We start from the raw sequence: 17,161 nt of genomic DNA, 5'->3' as shown, positions 1-17,161 counted from the left end.
GGTCCACATTGCCCAGTACAAAGAGAGGATTTCATCACACACTTAACAGGAGATTTAATGGAAGTGTTTGAAATCAGGAAGGGGTTTGTAGGAGTAAGTAGAGAGGACAGATCCTGGAGTTACAGTAATTGGAATAAGTAATTTTCAAAAGGAGGACAGATGCTCAGGGCTATGTGGGGACAGCTGCAGGATGATTATAAAGCTCCAGCAGAAACCAGCACAGGCCCCATTGGCTGAGAGTTCAATTTTTAAAAATAATTTTACATTTTTTAAATCATATTTTTATAAGGGTGGCTCAGTGGTTAGCACTGCTGCCTCACACCAGGGACCCAGGTTCAATTCCTGCTTCGCGCAGTTTACACATTCTCCCCGTGTTTGTTCCTCCCGGTGCTCCGGTTTCCTCCCCCAGTCCAAAGATGTGCAGGTCAGGTGGATTAACTGTGCCAAATTACCCAGAGTGTTCAGGGATGTGTAGGTGGGTTAGCCATGGGAAAAGCAGGGTTACAGAGAGAGTGCAGGGGGGTGGGTGGGTGTGGCTGGGATCCTCTCCCCAGACAAGGAGTTGAAGCTGACACAGGTGTGTTATTGGGAGCCTATGAGGATTGTGCTGGGAACAAGCTCACCCCTAAATTAAACATTGACCTGTCCCTCTGCCACCCATTGGGTCCCCCGCTGTCTCCCACCAGTGGCTTGCTGGACTCCCACTGAGCACAGCAGCTGGACTGGGTTCAACTGGATTGGGCTGGGATGGACTGGGATGGAATGGGCTAGTTTGTGATGGGCTAGGATAGACTGGGATGGGTCAGGAAAGACTGACATTGTGAAATTATGTGGATGTGTCTTTACAATGGACTTTCACCTGTATCTTAAACCGCTAACGACCAAGACAGGATGTGACCCCCTGACCCTAGTCTGCAGTAGTAATGTCAAACTCAGAATTGTATAATAAGATCCCAGTTAATACTGTACATGTGCCATCTTATCTTCAAATAACGAACACTCATTGTGTTGTCAATCCTTGTTGCATGATTGGGACATTTGCCTTGAATGTTGGGGAGATGAGGTTTAAGGTGAGCAGGGAAACATGGGAAGAAGGTTTCTCACACTGAGAGTGGAAGGTGCCTGCAACATGGTGCCAGGGGAGATGGTGGGCACAGGGATGATAGCAATGTCTAAGAGGCATTTAGGCAGACACAGGAACACGCAGGGAATGAAGGGATACGGACCATGAGAAGGCAGCATGATGGGATCACTTTAGAATGGCAGCATTGTTGGTCCAGTGATGGTGGGCTGACAGCTGAGTTCCTGAGATGTCCTGTTCTAGATTCTGTGTTCTATGAAGAGAAGAATGTCACAGATTGGCCAGGAGGAAACTGGGTTAGAGCAGCCTCGAGTGTCGAGGTGAGGCTTGGTGTAGGATCAGTCAGGCTGCTAAAGCAGTGGAACCTACTGCCCACACGGCCTTCCAACAGCATGGGAGACAGTGCGATGTAGAACTCTACAGGGTCTATACAGACTGCAATCAAGTCACTGACAGTGGTATAGATTCGGATCTGGGAAATCCTTGAAAGTGATGCTTTTGTGTTAGTGTGTGGGAATGTTCTGAGATTGGAACAGGTGAATACACAGAGCCATCGGCACATACCACTGACTGCAGCCTGGTCTTTGTTACTGGACCACTTTACAGAGTCCAATCTAACCAGAGCAATCTGAAACACACTCCAACACAATCTGTCTGCTCCCATTACCTGAAAGCAGTCAGAGCAAATGGAAAGCAAATCCTCGAGCCCCGTGCTCAGAAACTGGGTAAAGATTCAGTGGCCCTGGCTTCATATTCTCCAGTGACAGCAAGCTGCAATGAGAGAAGGGTGGACAGGGTCAGACTGGACCCACTGGGGGGAAGGGTGGGCAGGGTCAGTGTGGACCCACTGGGGTGAGGGGTGGACAGGGTCAGACTGGACCCACTGGGGGGAAGGGTGGGCAGGGTCAGTGTGGACCCACTGGGGTGAGGGGTGGACAGGGTCAGTCTGGACCCACTGGGGGGAAGGGTGGGCAGGGTCAGACTGGACCCACTGGGGTGAGGGGTGGACAGGGTCAGTGTGGACCCACTGGGGTGAGGGGTGGACAGGGTCAGTGTGAACCCACTGGGGGGAAAGGTGGACAGGGTCAGTGTGGACCCACTGGGGTGAGGGGTGGACAGGGTCAGTGTGGACCCACTGGGGTGAAGGGTGGACAGGGTCAGACTGGACCCACTGGGGTGATGGGTGGATAGGGTCAGACTGGACCCACTGGGGTGAAGGGTGGACAGGGTCAGACTGGACCCACTGGGGTGAGGGGTGGACAGGGTCAGTGTGGACCCACTGGGTTGAGGGGTGGACAGGGTCAGTGTGGACCCACTGGGGTGAAGGGTGGACAGGGTCAGACTGGACCCACTGGGGTGAGGGGTGGACAGGGTCAGACTGGACCCACTGGAGTGAGGGGTGGACAGGGTCAGTGTGGACCCACTGGGGTGAGGGGTGGACAGGGTCAGTGTGGACCCACTGGGGTGAAGGGTGGACAGGGTCAGACTGGACCCACTGGGGTGAGGGGTGGACAGGGTCAGACTGGACCCACTGGAGTGAGGGGTGGACAGGGTCAGTGTGGACCCACTGGGGTGAGGGGTGGACAGGGTCAGTGTGGACCCACTGGGGTGAAGGGTTGACAGGGTCAGTGTGGACCCACTGGGGTGAGGGGTGGACAGGGTCAGTGTGAACCCACTGGGGTGGGGAAGAATCAGCAGTGACAGGCAGATGGTGAGAGAACGAGGAGAAAGTGAGGACTGCAGATCCTGAAGATCAGAGTCATAAATGTTCCTGATGCTCGAAACGTTGTCCCTCCTGCTCCCCGGATGCTGCCTGACTGGCTGTGTTTTTCCAGCGCCACACGTTTTTGACTCTGATTGTGTGGGGATGTTTCCCTTGTCACGGGAGTAGAACGAGGGAACCCAGTTTAAGGGGTCTCCCATTTAAAGTGGAGACAAAGAGATTTATTTTGTTTCTCTCAGAGGGTTGTGTGCCTCTGTGGAATTCTCTTTCCCAGACAGTTGTGGGTGTGGGGTCATTGAATATTTTATAGGGACAATTAGATAGATTCTTCACTATCAAGAGAGTCAAAGGTCATCAGGAAGTGGAGCAAACTGTGATCTTGATGAATGACAGAACAGGTTCAAGGAGCCGAATGGCCTGCTCCTATTTTCAAGTCATACAATTGGTGACCAATGTATGTGTAAGTAATATTCACTTGATAAAGATCTACTTGTGGATTTTCCCCTTTGTTTTTCTGAAGAGTTTGATGTTTCCATAGTAGAGCGGCCATCTTCCCTCAGATACCCAACTGAGGGAACATTGGTCATGTGACTGTCAGCCAATGGGAGATGAGTCTGAGCCAGTTGTTTGGTTCTGTCTGAATGAAGTGTGGATCTGAACATGTGGCAGGAGTTACAGGGAACTGGGCCAGTGAGCTCCTGACTGTTCTTGCAGCAACATACCAACCCTCCGTCCTCCTCCATGTAGTTAGGACAAGGGCTGTTCACTGATGATGGACACTCCTCATCACCTGCTACTAAGGGCTCAGCTCAGGAAACAGCCTGTGTCAGTTTAAGACCAGTGTGAATGCCCCGTGTAACAGCCTAGAAAGGAGGGGAGGAACAGCCACAGGCTATTCACCAGTTTGAGTCTGTTCTGTTAGTCAATTCCATCTTGTCTGATCTGAATCTTAACCTTCCTTTGTCTGCTACCACCCTGAACTAACTGAAAAACCTGGGGTAACTTTAACTGATGGCTTTTCTTGGAGGGTGGCTCGAGATTTTGACGAGACTTTTTGTTGAGAAGTGGGAGGGGACACAACTGTGAACAGAAGAGTTATGGAGAGACATGAGAAGAAATGGGGTCAATACCCAGTCGAAAAGCATGATGGAATCTCATGCAGTTGCAATCTGTAATCGCTTGTTCCAGTTCATCTCCTGAGATGAGCTGTTCACAGCCAGGCCAAGGGCAGAGTGTTCCTGCACCTGACCTCAATAAGGTGGCTCACTGACCTTGTGAAAGAGGGACAGAGGCAGGGATTAATGATGGGATATAACATAGCAATGTTAACTGTCACCTAGTGAGGGACATTCATGGTTAGGAAAGGTAACCAGGAAAGCCCTTCCTGAAGAAGGGCTTATGCCCAAAACATCGATTCTCCTGCTCCTTGGATGCTGCCTGACCTGCTGCGCTTTTCCAGCAACACATTTTCAGCTCTGATCTCCAGCATCTGCAGACCTCACTTTCTCCCCTAGGAAAGGTAACCCAAGCTTCAGATACCGGTGACTCTGTAGCCAGCCCTTCAGCATGGACACATCACATTTAAAAAGAAGCCAACTTTTAAAAATCCCAAAAGGAGGTAGCGGAAAAGGCTTTGACCAATTTTCAGGAGCTGGTCAAAATTTACCTCCCAGCACATCATTGGATCTTGGAATCGAACCAAAAAAAAACTCCTTACAACCAAACATGAGTGAGTTCTTCAGTAATGACAGTTTTGACAGCACCTTCCAAACCCATGACCCCTTCCATTGAGAAGGACAAGGGCAGCAGATACATGGGAACACCACCACCTGCAAGTTCCCCTCTCAGCCACTCACCATCCTGACTTGGAAATATATCACCGCTCCTTCACTGTCACTGGGTCAAAATCCTGGAATTCCCTCCCTAAGGGCATTATGGGTTAGCTACAGCAGGTGGACTGCAGTGGTTCCAGAAGGCAGCTCACCCCCACCTCCTCAAGGGGCAACTAGGGATGGGCAGTAAATACTGGACCCAGTTAGTGATACCCACTTTCACAGAATGGATACACCACAAAAACTGTGCTGAACAACAAAGGCAATTAAAGCCTCACACTGGACTGTCTCTCTCCAAGATGTGAACACTTTATTCCAGCTGTCGGATGACTGGGAACCTTTCAGTGACTGCCTTGTGAAAAGGATTCTTGCCCAGACAGAAGCCGAGGTGAGGATTTCAGCCAGAACAGAACTAAGGCAAACGGGCAGAGATGGGTGATGTCACGAAGGAGGTGATCCTGGGAAAGGACTCGGTGTGTGGTTGGAAACCCAACTCAGGCTCAACTGGAGTATCAGTCTCTGCCCCATACAGACTCCCACAGAGAGATCAAACGCTTGAGGCCTCCTATGGACACTTCCTCCCATGAGGCAAAACCAAAGTAACTCTCTCCCACCCTCCCAATGGCTGCCAGCCTGAAGCCCTCCCATGATGGAATCTTTGTTGTTTGTCCCCATTGTTTTGGGAGTGACTGGGTAAGTTCCCTGCTTTGGTTGGAGGTATTTTGGGGATTAGCCTTTGTGAGGGGTGTCAGCTTTGTTCCTCTGATATACTGCATGTGACCCCATGGCTTGAAATGGGTGTGTTTGCTGGGGGGACTAGCCTATCTGAATATTGCTCTCACAGTCAGCGACAGGCTGCTCTGAGTTACAGGAAGGATGGGGAATTCGTGGGAGAGACTGCAGATAGGGTGGAACAGGACAGTTCAGTCCAAAGGCCAGAATGGAGAATTTGGAGAGGACGAGACTGAGAGGGGATCTAACGGAGGTTTTCAAAATCATAAAAGGGGCTGGACAGAGTAGAGAGAGAGAAGCTGTTCCCACTCTGATTAAAATCCTGATTGCACAGGGTTAAAGTGATTTGTAGAAGAAGCCAATGAGGTGAGGAAAAACCCTTCAGTATTTCAGAATTGGAATGCACTGCCTGGAGATAAAGTGGAACCAGTGAAGGGATGAAAGGATGCAAGAGAGATTGGATGATTATGTAAACGGACTGTGGACAATTTGAAAAGTACAGGAGATTGGCACGAAATCAAAGTGATCAGAGAGCCGGTGCAGGCATAATGGGCCAAATGGCCTCTCTTTGCACCATCACAGCTGTGTGATTCTGGGATTGTTCCGGGAGTATCTCACCAGAACCAGACAGGGAACAGGCCAAATGTCTGGCCTTGCCTGTTGGTGCTCACACATTGCCAATGTGATGTGGAATAAAATCACGGAAGGGTACATAGTCCATTCGGCCATTTGGGTCGGCGCTGGCTCTCTGAAAGAGTTAAAGTATCACTCCTATCTCCCGCTTTGTTCCCTGTTGGCCTTTTGATTGCTCACCGTTTTGAAGCCTGTGATAAGATCTGCTCCGACTGTCCGTTCAGACAGCGCACCTCTCATCACAGCGACTCTCTCCTTCAAAAAAATCATCTCCTCAGCTCCCTGCTGATTCCTGTGCTGCTGAAATGTGAAAGTTGTACCTTCTGGTTACAGGCCCCTGCCATGAGGTATATTTTCTCCCTCTCCATTCAATCAAATTAAAAATGGGAACACCTCGATTATCCTGCCGGGAAATGATCAGTGACTGAATAGCTGAACAGAGTGAATCTATTTCAGGAGAGAAACTGTAAGGTTCAGCATCTGTTACAATGCTCCAAAGTTATTCACCTCTGTTCTGTATTCATCAAGTTAACATTGCAATATCTGATTAAACCACAAGTGAGATATCAAATATCAGATTAAAATAAAATTGATTTTATCACTTGTATTTGATTTTAATCAGTGCTGCTATCACCACAAGATGAAATGTGTGCTCAGTGGTTGTCTGTCGATGGTATTACACTTTTCCAGGTCAAAGCTGTTCCTACACTTTACCGGTCATTTATTATTGTAGTTTTTCTGATCAATATTCCACTCAGTGAACTGAGCGATGTTGGTTCAAGTAAATAATTGACTGTTTGTGTGCCAGAATAACACAAACATTGCTAAACCCACTCAGTACGTTCTCCACTGTGCCCATCAAACACTCCCTGGGCAAGGACAGCACGGGATTAGACACGGAGTAAAGCTCCCTCTACACTGTCCCCATCAAACTCTCAGGATAGGGACAGCACGGGGTTAGATACAGGGTAAAGCTCCCTCTACACTGTCCTCATCAAACACTCTCAGGATAGGGACAGCACGGGGTTAGATACTGAGTAAAGCTCCCTCCACACTGTCCCCATCAAACACTCTCAGGACAGGGACAGCATGGGGTTAGATACAGAGTAAAGCTCCCTCTACACTGTCCTCATCAAACACTCCCAGGATAGGGACAGCACGGTGTTAGATACTGAGTAAAGCTCTCTCTACACTGTCCTCATCAAACACTCCCAGGACAGGGACAGCGCGGGGTTAGATACTGAGTAAAGCTCCCTCTACACTGTCCCTCATCAAACACTCCCAGGACAGGGACAGCACGGGATTAGATACAGAGTAAAGCTCCCTCTACACTGTCCCCATCAAACACTCCCAGGGACAGGGACAGGGACAGTGCGGGGTTAGATACAGAGTAAAGCTCCCTCTACACTGTCCCCATCAAACACTCCCAGGGACAGGGACAGGGACAGCGCGGGGTTAGAGACAGAGTAAAGCTCCCTCTACACTGTCTGTGAGTATACTTCGGTCCTATCCGGTGTTGATTGTAAAGTTTCATTCTTTTTGACATTTTCTCATTTCTGATAGCTCCGAGTTGTGGCATTTCTGAATGAAGTTGCCAATTTCATATTAAATTAGATGAAAATATAGGACAGTTCATCCCCTCTTGGAACAAACTTGACATTTGGAACTCATTTCTGTTTGTCAGTGGTACGCTCCATATATGAGCGATTATACACTGACAATGACAGTGTTTGGGATGAGGTTAGATTGTAAACCTCTCACTCCCCGAACAGACAAACAAGAGACAGTTCTCAAAGGGCAAGTTCCCTCTCGTTGCCAATGTGTGGTTCATCAATCTTCCCACCTTTAATCCCTCACCGTCGCTTCCATATTCATGAGGCAGAGTTAACCCAGAGCAATGCGGCTCGTTTTCTCAGCAGCAATCAGGAAATATATCCAGCTTTTTCCAAACCCAAACCCCATCTCCCATTCCCACCCGAGCGGGTGACAGCTGGCCGCGTCCAGAATAAGGAACAAAACGTGAAACAAACGCAAATCGTTTCAAACTGACTCACCCTCTCCCCGTGTCCCTCACTCCCCTCCCACTCCCCGTGTCCCTCCACCCCTCCCTCTCCCCATGTCCCTCACTCCCCTCCCTCCCCTCCCTCTCCCCATGTCCCTCACTCCCCTCCCTCCCCCCCGTGTCCCTCACTCCCCTCCCTCTCTCCCCGTGTCCCTCACTCCCCTCCCTCTCCCCGTGTCCCTCACTCCCCTCCCTCTCCCCATGTCCCTCACTCCCCTCCCTCCCCCCCGTGTCCCTCCCTCCCCTCCCTCTCCCCATGTCCCTCACTCCCCTCCCTCTCTCCCCGTGTCCCTCACTCCCCTCCCTCCCCCCCGTGTCCCTCACTCCCCTCCCTCCCCCCCGTGTCCCTCACTCCCCTCCCTCTCCCCATGTCCCTCACTCCCCTCCCTCCCCCCCGTGTCCCTCACTCCCCTCCCTCTCCCTGTGTCCCTCCACCCCTCTCTCTCCCCGTGTCCCTCACTCCCCGCCCTCTCCCCATGTCCCTCACTCCCCTCCCTCCCCTCCCTCTCCCCATGTCCCTCACTCCCCTCCCTCTCCCCGTGTCCCTCCCTCCCCTCCCTCTCCCCGTGTCCCTCCACCCCTCCCTCTCCCCATGTCCCTCACTCCCCTCCCTCTCTCCCCGTGTCCCTCACTCCCCTCCCTCTCCCCATGTCCCTCACTCCCCTCCCTCCCCCCCGTGTCCCTCACTCCCCTCCCTCTCCCTGTGTCCCTCCACCCCTCTCTCTCCCCGTGTCCCTCACTCCCCTCCCTCTCCCCATGTCCCTCACTCCCCTCCCTCCCCCCCGTGTCCCTCCCTCCCCTCCCTCTCCCCATGTCCCTCACTCCCCTCCCTCCCCCCCGTGTCCCTCACTCCCCTCCCTCTCCCTGTGTCCCTCTACCCCTCTCTCTCCCCGTGTCCCTCACTCCCCTCCCTCTCCCCATGTCCCTCACTCCCCTCCCTCTCCCCATGTCCCTCACTCCCCTCCCTCCCCCTCGTGTCCCTCCCTCCCCTCCCTCTCCCCATGTCCCTCACTCCCCTCCCTCTCCCCGTGTCCCTCCCTCCCCTCCCTCTCCCCGTGTCCCTCACTCCCCTCCCTCTCCCCGTGTCCCTCACTCCCCTCCCTCCCCCCCGTGTCCCTCCCTCCCCTCCCTCTCCCCATGTCCCTCACTCCCCTCCCTCTCTCCCCGTGTCCCTCAGGGTTACTGAGCTGTAAGAGGAGAGCTTTGAGCAGGTGAAGAGCAGGAGTGTGAGTTAGTGAGGGTGTGAAAGGGTTGTTTTAGAGACTGATTCCAAGGCAACTGTAAAGTCAGCCGGGGATGGTCCAGCATTTACCCACAAGAGCCCAGAATTACTGAGCCGGCGATCTCTGCGAGACTCTCTGTACACTTGAGGGCGGTTATGGAGGTAGGGCTGATCAATGCCTGTGAAAGATTAGAAACTGCACTGTTTCCTGTGGCAACTGGGCCATAACCAAAAGCCCAGATTTGGAGATGTTGGTAAAACATCCAGATGTGATGGAGATATGGATGATTCTTTGATTAATATAGTGTTATTATGCTGTAAATTGAGTCACTGTCACTCTTGTTTAACTAGACACTGGGAATCTGTTGGATGCAGAGTGAGCCAGCAGAGAATCAATGGGCCAAAAGGCCTCTTTCTATACCTTTCTAACTATTCACCCAGGAGCCCAGTGACACACATAATCCATCTGTCAGCTCAGGCAGCTCATCATGACTTTAACTGCCTGACAGCACCTCGGAAAGGTAAAAAATGAGGTCTGCAGATGCTGGAGATCAGAGCTGAAAATGTGTTGCTGGTTAAAGCACAGCAGGTCAGGCAGCATCCAAGGAATAGGAAATTCGACGTTTTGGGCATAAGCCCTTCATCAGGATTCCTGATGAAGGGCTTATGCCCGAAACATCGAATTTCCTGTTCCTTGGATGCTGCCTGACCTGCTGTGCTTTAACCAGCAACACATTTTCAACAGCACTTCGGAAAGGGCACCCATTGCTCTCTCGCAGCAACTTGGACTGGAGTTTGAGTGAGAGACCCAGGGAGGGGCCATCCTGTAAACGGATGGGTCAGACAGAACAATATCCACTCACGTTGGGTTTCCAGTCGCACGGCACTCCAGCCTCAATTCATCTCCCTCTCGCGCAAAGTTCCTGGAGAAATCAATCTTCACTGAAGGTACATCTATAATAAATCACAACAAGGCCGAGGTAATGTGAACTGCGTTTGATAAAATATCACAGATGGCAAAGATATAGGTACATCACCCCATTAAGAGCTCTGAGCCGACTCGGTTTTCAATAAGATCATAAAGGAGCGGTTTATTGTTGATCTGTGACCTCACTCCATGTTCCATGTTGCTCCAGACTTCTCAACAGCCGTGACGCCAGGTGAATGGATCACAGCTGTTCACAGTCTGTGTCAATGACCTGCACACAGGCACCTTTAACCACGCAGCCAGCTCCTGTCCTGGGGACCCAAGCTCAAAACCTGCTATGGGTGACAGTGGAATTTAAATTCAACAATAATCACCTGAAATTAAGGTTAGATTTCCTACAGTGTGGAAACAGGCCCTTTGACCCAACAAGTCCACACCGACCCTCCGAAGAGCAACCCACCCATTCCCCTTCATTTACCCATGACTAATCCACCTAACACTACGGGCAATTTAGCATGGCCAATTCACCTGACCCGCACATCTTTGGACTGTGGGAGGAAACTGGAGCACCTGGAGAAAACCCACGCAGACACGGGGAGAATGTGTAAACTCCACACAGTCAGTCGCCTGAGGCAGGAATAAAGATTGAATAATGACCATGAAACTGTTGTGAGGGAAAACCCATCAGCTTCACATGTGTCTGTAAGAGAAGGAAATCTGCCATCTTTACCTGGCCTGGTCTACATGTGGCTCTGGACCCACAGTAATGTGGATAACTCTCCAATGCCCTCTGGGCAATAAATGCTTCTCTGGTCAGTGCTGACCATGGAGGAGAAAGTGAGGACTGCAGATGCTGGAGTTTAGAGTCAAAGAGTGTGGTGCTGGAAAAGCGCAGCAGGGTAGGCAGCATCCGGGGAGCTGGAAAATCGATGTTTTGGGCAAAAGCCCTTCATCAGGTTGTGATGCAGTGGTAGTGTCCCTAACGCTGAGCCAGGAGGCCCTGGTTCCAGTACCACCTATTCCAGAGGTGTGCCATTCATGTCTGAACAGGTTGATTAGAAAATATCTGGATTCAGGGACCAATTGTAATATTTTCAGGTTTGTCAATGATACAAAATAAAGAGGAAATGTGAGTTTATGAGGAAGATGCAAGGATGTTGCAGGGATATTTTCTGAGAGGAATATATTGTGGATGAATACTTTAGCAGCAGAAATAGAGGTGTAGACTATTTCTCAAATGGAGAGAGAGAGAGATGAGGAAATGTGGATGTGCGTATGGACATTGGTGTCTTTGATAATGAGCCACAGGAATCTCACAGGCCGGGGCAGCATGTCATTCCAAAAACTGTTCCCACCAGCGGATGTGAGCACTGCAGCAAAGAGGTCTTCCTCACATACGCTGTACTGTGGCCAGGTCTGGTCCCCCTGTCTCAGAAGGGATGGACTTCTCATAGACAGAGCACAGGAGAAACTCACCAGCCTGATGCTTGTAATGGTGGGGGCAGTGTAGAAGGAGCTTTACTCTGTATCTAACCTTGTCCTTGTCCTGGGAGTGTTGGAAGGGAGTGTGGGGGAGTGGGGGGGGGGTCCGGAGTGAGGTGAAGGAAGCAGTGTGGAGGGAGCTTTACTCTATATTTCACCCTGTGCTGTCTCTGTTCTGGAAGTGTTTGATGGGGATGATGTAGAGGGAGCTTTACTCTGTATCTAACCCCATGCTTTATTCCTCTACATTGTCTTGTTAATCAGCAGAAGGAAAAGGAAAATGTAAACACAGCAATATTGGAGCAAGTTTTGTTTAAATTTCCTCATCAGTTGTTGGGGTCATTGGCTAGACCATCATTTATTACCCATCTCTAAATGCTATCGAGTCGTAGTGACAGTGAGTGATACAGCACAGAAAATACCCTCCTGTCCAACCAATCCATGCCAAATATTATCCCAAACTCAGCTAGTCCCAGCTGCCTGCTCCTGGCCCAGATCCCTCCAAACCTCTCCTATTCATGAACTTATCCAAATGTCCTTTCAATGTTGTAACTGGAGCTGCATCCACCACTATTTCTGGTAATTCATTCCACATTTGAACCATTGTCTGTGTCAGAAAATCTCTTCTGAACCCTCTCGAGCTTCATAATATATTGATAACATTGCGCTCAGAACTGTCCACAGTATTCCTGAGGAGGTCTCACAAACGTCCTGTACACCCTCCATGTGATATTTCAACTCCTATCGTCAAAGGACTGAGCAATGATGGCAGCTATGCTAAATGCCTTTTCAATCATCCAGTTGAATGGAGTATTGGCTTTTGCTCTGAATGTGTCTGTGTGTCATCGCGGTGCTGGCTAGGAGCTGATTGTTAATGCCTGCAGGCAGCAAGGACCTCAGACTAATTTCAGCACAGAGTTCTTATCATTGTGATCAGAGGAGGTGCTCTGCTGTGACCACCTGGGAAATACAGCATTGATACTCAGAGAGTGGGTTTACACAGGGGCTCCAGCTGTTGATACACTCATCCCTCCTTCAGGTCGGAAAGTTCTCTTCTTTTGTCGAAAATTTCCATCCAGCTTTAACCAACAAGGACTTGGCCCAGAGACCACAGACAGCAGTCCCACTGTCCAGCTAGGAGCTTCCTGTCCATGCAGTGAGTCTCATCGCTGCACTCCCCTACACTCCGACTGTAATCTGATCCTTCAGGGAATCTGGGTCCAGGATGGTTGGAATGGGTTTGAGAGGAGGTGGAAGTGAATGATAAAACAGTGTGCAGCAGATGAGTTTCGACTCTTGGGAGAAGGGGAGTGTGAGGCAGGTGAGAACGGTCCTCAGCTCCCAAGGCCTCAGTCAGTCAATGGTACAATGACTCCCCACTGCTACTCCCTGTGAAGACACGGTTGGGTGAGGCTGTTTAGTGGCTACAGGGCTCTCGATCTATAGTACTCTCACACTCAATGAAGGCCATGTAGGTAGCACGGCAAATTCATTCACTCAGGGGTCCTGGAAGCTCAGTCCCGTTAATAATAATAGCCTCATTTCCTAGAACCGGTCAGCACCTGTTAACATGGAGACCCATTCCGGCTGGGAAAGACGTTGGGAGTAGGAAGAATATTCAGTGGCAGCTCAGAGAGAGGGCTCAGAGGCTCTCAGTGAGGAGCAGAGCTGGGGGTCTTGGTGCATGGGAAGGTGTTGGGAATGAGGAGAGAGGGATCCTTCCCTCAGCTGGCACAGACACCAAGGGGGGGACAAGCTAAGACCTCTGGAGCACAGCACCTGAACACCAAACTCTAAACCCGGAAGCCATTTCCTCTGGTTCTCCAGTTCAGTCGCAGTTTGTGGAGAATCTTTCACCACGTTTTGAGCAGAAAAGTGTTTCCTAAAACCCGATGCTGGAAATCTGGCTTGAAGCTTTAAAAAGGTTTCAGAATAATCAGGAACTAAAACACTTGCTTATTTGTGATCTCTGCAGATTGCTGCCCAACTGATTTAGTTCACTAACCCACTGGTAACAGCATCAAACGGTTATGGGGAGAATGCCGGAGAATGGGGTTGAGTAACATACTAGCTATGATCGAATGGTGGAACAGACTCGATGGGCCGAATGGCCTAATTCTGCTCCTATGTTGTATGGCCTTATGGAAACTCCTCCCACCCACTAACCTGCATTTTCCCTGTAACCCTTGATTCCCTGACTGATCGTGAGTCCATCTATCTCAGCCCTGAATATGCACAAGGACCCTGCCCCCACAGCTCTCTGTGGCCAGCAGTTCCAAAATCTCAGAAGCATCTGGAAGAAGAAATTTTTCCTCATCTCAGTTCTAAAGGGTTGTCCCTTCACCCTGAAGCTGTGCCCTCGGGTCCTAGTCTCTCCTAGGGTTGAAACATCTTCTAGATGTGCACTCCATTCAGGCCTCTCAGTATTCTGTTCGGTTTCAGTCAGATCCCTCCCACATCCTTCTAAATTCCATTAAGTACAGACCCAGAGTCCTCACCCGTTCCTCATATAACAAGCTCTTCGTCCCCGGGATCTTTCCTGTAAACCTCCTCTCGGCCCTCTCCAAGGCCAGCACATTCTTCCTTAGATACAGGCCCCGAAACTGCTCACAACATTCCAAATGCAGTCTGACCAGAGCCTTATACAGCCTCAGCTCTAGCTCTCTTGAAATGAATGCTATCATTACATTTGCCTTCTTAACTGCCAACTGAACCTGCACGTTAACCTTAAGGGAATTTTGAATGAGAACTTCTTAAGTCTCTTTGTGTTTGAGATTTCCAAAGCCTTTCCCTATTTAGAAAATAGTCTACACCTCTATCTTCCCACCAAACTGCATAACCTCCCATTTTCCCACATTGTATTCCATCTGCCACTCCTTTGCCCGCTCTCCCAGCCTGTCCACGTCCTTCTGCAGTCTCCCACTTCCTCAACACTGCCTGTCCCTCCCCCTGTCATTGTGTCATCGCAAACTTACCAACAAAGCTCTCAGCTCCTTCATCCCAATCATTACTATGTAACGTGAATAGCTGTGGTCCTAACACTGACCCCTGTGGAACTCCACTAGCCACTGGCTCCATCCTGAAAACGACAGCTTTATCCCCACTCTCTGCCTTCTGCCAGCCAGCCAATTTTCGATCCAGGCCAGGACCTTGCCCCTAACACCGTGGGCTCTTGTCTTATTGAGCAGGCTCCTGTGCAGCACCTTGTCAAAGACCTTCTGGAAATCCAAACAGATCACGTTGATTGGATCCCCTTTGTCTAACCTGCTCATCACCTCCTCAAAGAATCCCATCAGATTTGTCAGGTATGACCTCCCCTTGATGAAGCTGTGCTGACTCAGCTCTATTTTACCGTGTAGTTCACCTACTCCACAATCTCATCTTTAATAATGGTCTCTAAAATCTTACCAATGACCGAGGTCGGCCTAACCAACCTGTAGTTTCCTGTCTTCTGTCTCCTTCCCTTCTTAAACAGGATTATTACATTAGCCATCGTCCAGTCCTCTGGGACCTTCCCTGACTCCAGTGATCCTGAAAGATCATCAGCAATGCCTCTACAATTGCCTCAGCTATGTCCGTCAGAACTCTGGGGGACAGTCTACCTACAGCACATGGACTGCAGTGGTTCAAGAAGGCAGCTCACCCCCACCTTTTCAAGGGGCACCTGGGGATGGGCAATAAATACTGGGCCCAGCCAGAGACACCCACATCCTGTATGTGAATAAAGAGAAGGATCCCAAATGGTCCTATAGAACGACGGAGCTGGACTGAGGGGGGGGGGGGTGAACAGCCTATTTTCATTTCATGTGGCCTTCAGGATGGGAATCTGCCATCTAACACAGCCTGACCCTCCACTGGACTTCAGACCTACAGCGTCCAATCAGCCTTTTTGATGATTCTTGTACCTCTTCCTGACATTTGAATTCTCTGTGTCGGTGGAGCCGCATCCCCGCCCCCCACCCCACCGCCCCCCAACCCACCCCCACTCCCACCCCCACCTTCCCCTCTCTCCCCCCCCCCACAAGGTCTCCCTGGGTTACTGCAGCTTAAAACGTGCCCTGCTCCATCACATGATCCAAACTGAACGGCCTCACGTTGCCCTGCACACTGCACTGTCATTTGCCACGGTGTAATCTCTGGGTGTCCACCTGCTCTGCCCCCAGTGCTGCCTGTCTTTGTGTTTTCAGGAGAGGTGGGAGCATTCTCTCCCACTGAGGCCTGAGCTTGTGCAATCATATCCGTGCAGCAGCTGGCACTCTGCGGGTCAGTGCGGATGCTGGGTGTGTAGGGAACATCTCCATGGAGTTTGAACCACCATCCCACTGCCACCCTGCCAATGTCCTTGCTGCCAGCCCATGCTGCCCATCCCGAGGTGGTAAAGTACAATATTGACACCAGAGCTGCTGGAGAGTATCTGAGCAGGCCGGTCTCTCTCAGTGAATAGCAGCACCGAGCTGAGTATATTGGAGTAACCCTTAGCAAGATCAGTGAGGCCACGCCAATACTGTGAAGGAGAAAGGACAAGGGTGAGTGGGTCGTGTTTAATCAGAAAGTTCTGTGTGGAAAAAGTCATTGGGGAGTGGTCTTTTTTATTCAAAGATTCTGCACATTAAGGGGACAGTGAGAGACCACAACGGATGTACAGTATAATCTGGGCCTAACAAAAGCAGGCAGAGAAACAGCTTGACCTGCCCAGTGTAGGGAGATCCACATCGAGCTGGGAGTGAACTACTCGGTCGTAATCCAATTGACCCTCATGTTGACCCCTCCCATAGTCCTGACTCACTGGTAGCTATTTACTATTCAGCATCCTCACAGACACTGCATTTGAGATCACAACATCCTGCTGAACAAAACTGCCCCTCCCTTGTTTTTCTGTCAATCTGTGTCTTCTGGTTAATGACCCTCTGTACTTACAGATGGCTGTCAGAGGCTAAAGAACACTGACTGACTTGGGTTTATGGCTTTAGTCAAATAAGCTGCCACAATGTTTGCTTCAAGGTCAGAAGGTTTGCTGCTGGACATGCTGACTACCACGTCAAAGGAAATGGCAGGGATTTTCTTGGTGATGTGACAGATGCAGATACAGTTACAATATTTGGACAGGTCCATGAATAGGAAAAGTTTTGAGAGAAATGGAAGAAACACAGACAAATGGGACTAGTTCAGTTTAGGAACTTGTTCAACATGGGTAAGTTGGTCCGAGGGGTCTTTTCCATGCTATATGTCGCTATGACTCTCTCAGGAGTTAAGTCCTTTGTTAACGGCTACATACTCCATGATTTAAACTGAAGGATGTGGTATGATTCTGTAAAATATCTCAGATATGTCACATAACCAACTGCTTGAATAGTCAGGCCAGACTTTGAAGAACTATTCAGTTGGATGTTATCAATTCACAGAGAAAGTCTAATTGTGATAAACAAAGTATGATCCTGTTCAAAACAAGAGGCAGAAGATCTGAAC

The 17,161-nt window shown here is 50.1% G+C and overlaps 1 protein-coding gene across 1 annotated transcript in view; it reads right to left on the bottom strand.

Moving 5' to 3' along the window:
• cadm2b (cell adhesion molecule 2b) overlaps window positions 1-17,161 on the bottom strand; it is a 367,808-nt gene that overhangs the window by 115,554 nt on the left and 235,093 nt on the right. Inside the window, exon 7 of the mRNA XM_060832840.1 lies at window positions 10,149-10,239. Within this exon, the coding sequence (XP_060688823.1) occupies window positions 10,149-10,239 (91 nt within the window). The remainder of the gene's footprint in view (window positions 1-10,148; window positions 10,240-17,161) is intronic.

This window comes from Hemiscyllium ocellatum, chromosome 12, assembly GCF_020745735.1.
Source record: "Hemiscyllium ocellatum isolate sHemOce1 chromosome 12, sHemOce1.pat.X.cur, whole genome shotgun sequence".
Lineage (NCBI taxonomy): Eukaryota > Metazoa > Chordata > Chondrichthyes > Orectolobiformes > Hemiscylliidae > Hemiscyllium > Hemiscyllium ocellatum.
Note: the sequence above shows the minus strand (reverse complement) of the source record. Positions and strands in the feature narration are given on the sequence as shown.